This window comes from Sinocyclocheilus grahami, unplaced genomic scaffold (genome assembly GCF_001515645.1).
Source record: "Sinocyclocheilus grahami isolate Dianchi unplaced genomic scaffold, SAMN03320097.WGS_v1.1 scaffold9899.1, whole genome shotgun sequence".
Taxonomy (NCBI): Eukaryota; Metazoa; Chordata; class Actinopteri; order Cypriniformes; family Cyprinidae; genus Sinocyclocheilus; species Sinocyclocheilus grahami.
Window position 1 is genome coordinate 5,835 of NW_015512920.1, and position 2,052 is coordinate 7,886.

General features: G+C 34.6%; 1 protein-coding gene across 1 annotated transcript; it reads left to right on the forward strand.

The window, feature by feature from the left end:
- Positions 1-355: 355 nt before the first annotated feature.
- Positions 356-1,930, forward strand: LOC107578360 (complement factor H-like). Its single transcript, XM_016264331.1, has 6 exons — positions 356-456; positions 658-825; positions 917-1,022; positions 1,128-1,204; positions 1,375-1,557; positions 1,668-1,930. The coding sequence occupies exons 1-6, from the start codon at positions 387-389 to the stop codon at positions 1,928-1,930; spliced, it is 867 nt and encodes a 288-aa protein (XP_016119817.1). The 5' UTR covers positions 356-386.
- The last annotated feature ends 122 nt before the right edge of the window (positions 1,931-2,052 follow it).

The window sequence follows — 2,052 nt, forward strand, 5'->3', positions numbered from 1 at the left end:
TTCTTGAATCAATCACATAAAGTACATTAAACCAGTTAAAAACATCTAACAGGATTACACTGTAAACATGGCAATTCTTTTGAAACCTGCCCTTTGCTTCCTGTTCATACAGTATGTTACATACATTTGACTCAAGAAGTTTGACTTCTCTAAGGTTATTTTTTGGTGTGTCCAAAGGACAAACATGAGTTGCTGCATCAGATACAATTTATTATTATTTAATGATTTATTTTTAACAGGATATATTGCTTGTGCACAGAGAGGTCTGGTGTAAGAAAGTCGTCTTTTTGACACAGGTAAATGATTAACTTGTTGATCCCCAAGCAGGCAAGAGTTTCAGAGGCAGACCAAAAAAAAAGGTACAGTACTTGTGAACTGAGCTCAAAATGAGAGTTCCTGTAAAACTCCTCATCTTCAGCTTTTGGTTGCTTTTCTTAAATTGTTCCCGATGTCAAGGCAAGTGATTTGTTGTTGTTGTTATTTATTTAAATGTCTTTTTTATTTAGATTTTACTGACTTTAATGTAAATGTTATATTATATGCAGTTCCCAAAACATTTATCTGACCTTATGTAGCTTTAGAGAGTGTTGAATAGTTGTGCATTTACTTCAGCATTTAATATACAAACAGTTACGTCTTTGTGTTTGTTCTTCTCAGAATGTCATCGAGAGGACATTAAATATGAAAACACAGAGCTAGCTGCGAAAGCTTCATACGCTGATGGTGAATCAGTGAGACTGAACTGCATGACCGGTTATACCGGCTTGTATAGATTAAAGTGTGAAAAAGGAGAATGGAAGAAATCCATTGAGCGGACATGTGCAAGTAAGAGAATTATCAATACAATGGCCGCATAATTGTTTGGGTTATTAAATCACTGTTATCATGGAAAGTAAAACTTGTTTGATTTCTGCAGAGAGGAAATGTAGTAATCCAGGCGACATACCAAATGGTGATTTTGAACTTGCAGCGGGCACGGAATTCGTTTTTGGAGCAACATTGGTGTATACTTGTAAGAAAGGGTAAAAGTGCTTTATGCTTTTTTTATTCTCTTTTTTATTGTAGGAAATGTATACTATCGTCATCAGTTTGAAACTCCTGTACTTGTAAAAACATTGTGTTTACAGGTATGAAATGGCAAGCAGAATCACTCAGCGTACGTGCAGAGCTCAAGGATGGGACAATACTGTTCCTGTCTGTGAGGGTACGATTCCATGAAAGTCACTGTTTTTCCTTTTTATTTATTCTCATTTAATTTATTTCTGTCATAGAAGAGTGACTCGTAAGCTAGAAGAGAATTATATTGATTGATTGATTTTTATGTGAACGGTTTGTTGGTTTATTTATTTATTTTCATATTCATATATTGTCTAGCTGTAAAATGTCCAGCTATTCGTACAGACCGAGGTGTAACTGCATCAGGCAACACAGAGGAGGGAAGTTATGGCAATGTTATTCACTTTGAGTGTGTATCTTCTGGCAAAAAGATAGACGGAAGTAGTGACATTCACTGTGAAGAGACGGGAGAATGGAGTGACGTTGTTCCAACATGCAAAGGTTCAGTTTATTGTTTATTTTTCTGTTTATCTGTATCAATGATCACAGATTTCTGTGCTTTATTTAAAGCACCAGTTGAATTATTCTTGTTTCTCTCACTTTTCATACAGATATAACATGCACAGCACCTGTCATATCAAATGGATATGCTATTGAGCAAATGCCAGAATACCAGAAAGATGCCATATTAAAATACAAATGCAATCCAGGTTTCAAGCCCAGAGAGGGAACCCCCAGATGTGCTAAATTTGGCTGGACTCTGAACCCAGAATGTGATGGTAATCCACCACAGTTACATAATTCAGATAGGAAATTATACTCAAATACTTGTATTAATCTTTCACAATGCGAACAAAAAGGTGTCACACAGTAACTGAAACTAAAAATAGATTAAACTTCCATTAAACTTGCATCTAAATTTGAAAATTCAAAAACAAAATTACAAATTAGGCCTAAATTAAGATTAATATATTTGTTTAATCTTACTTTAATTTT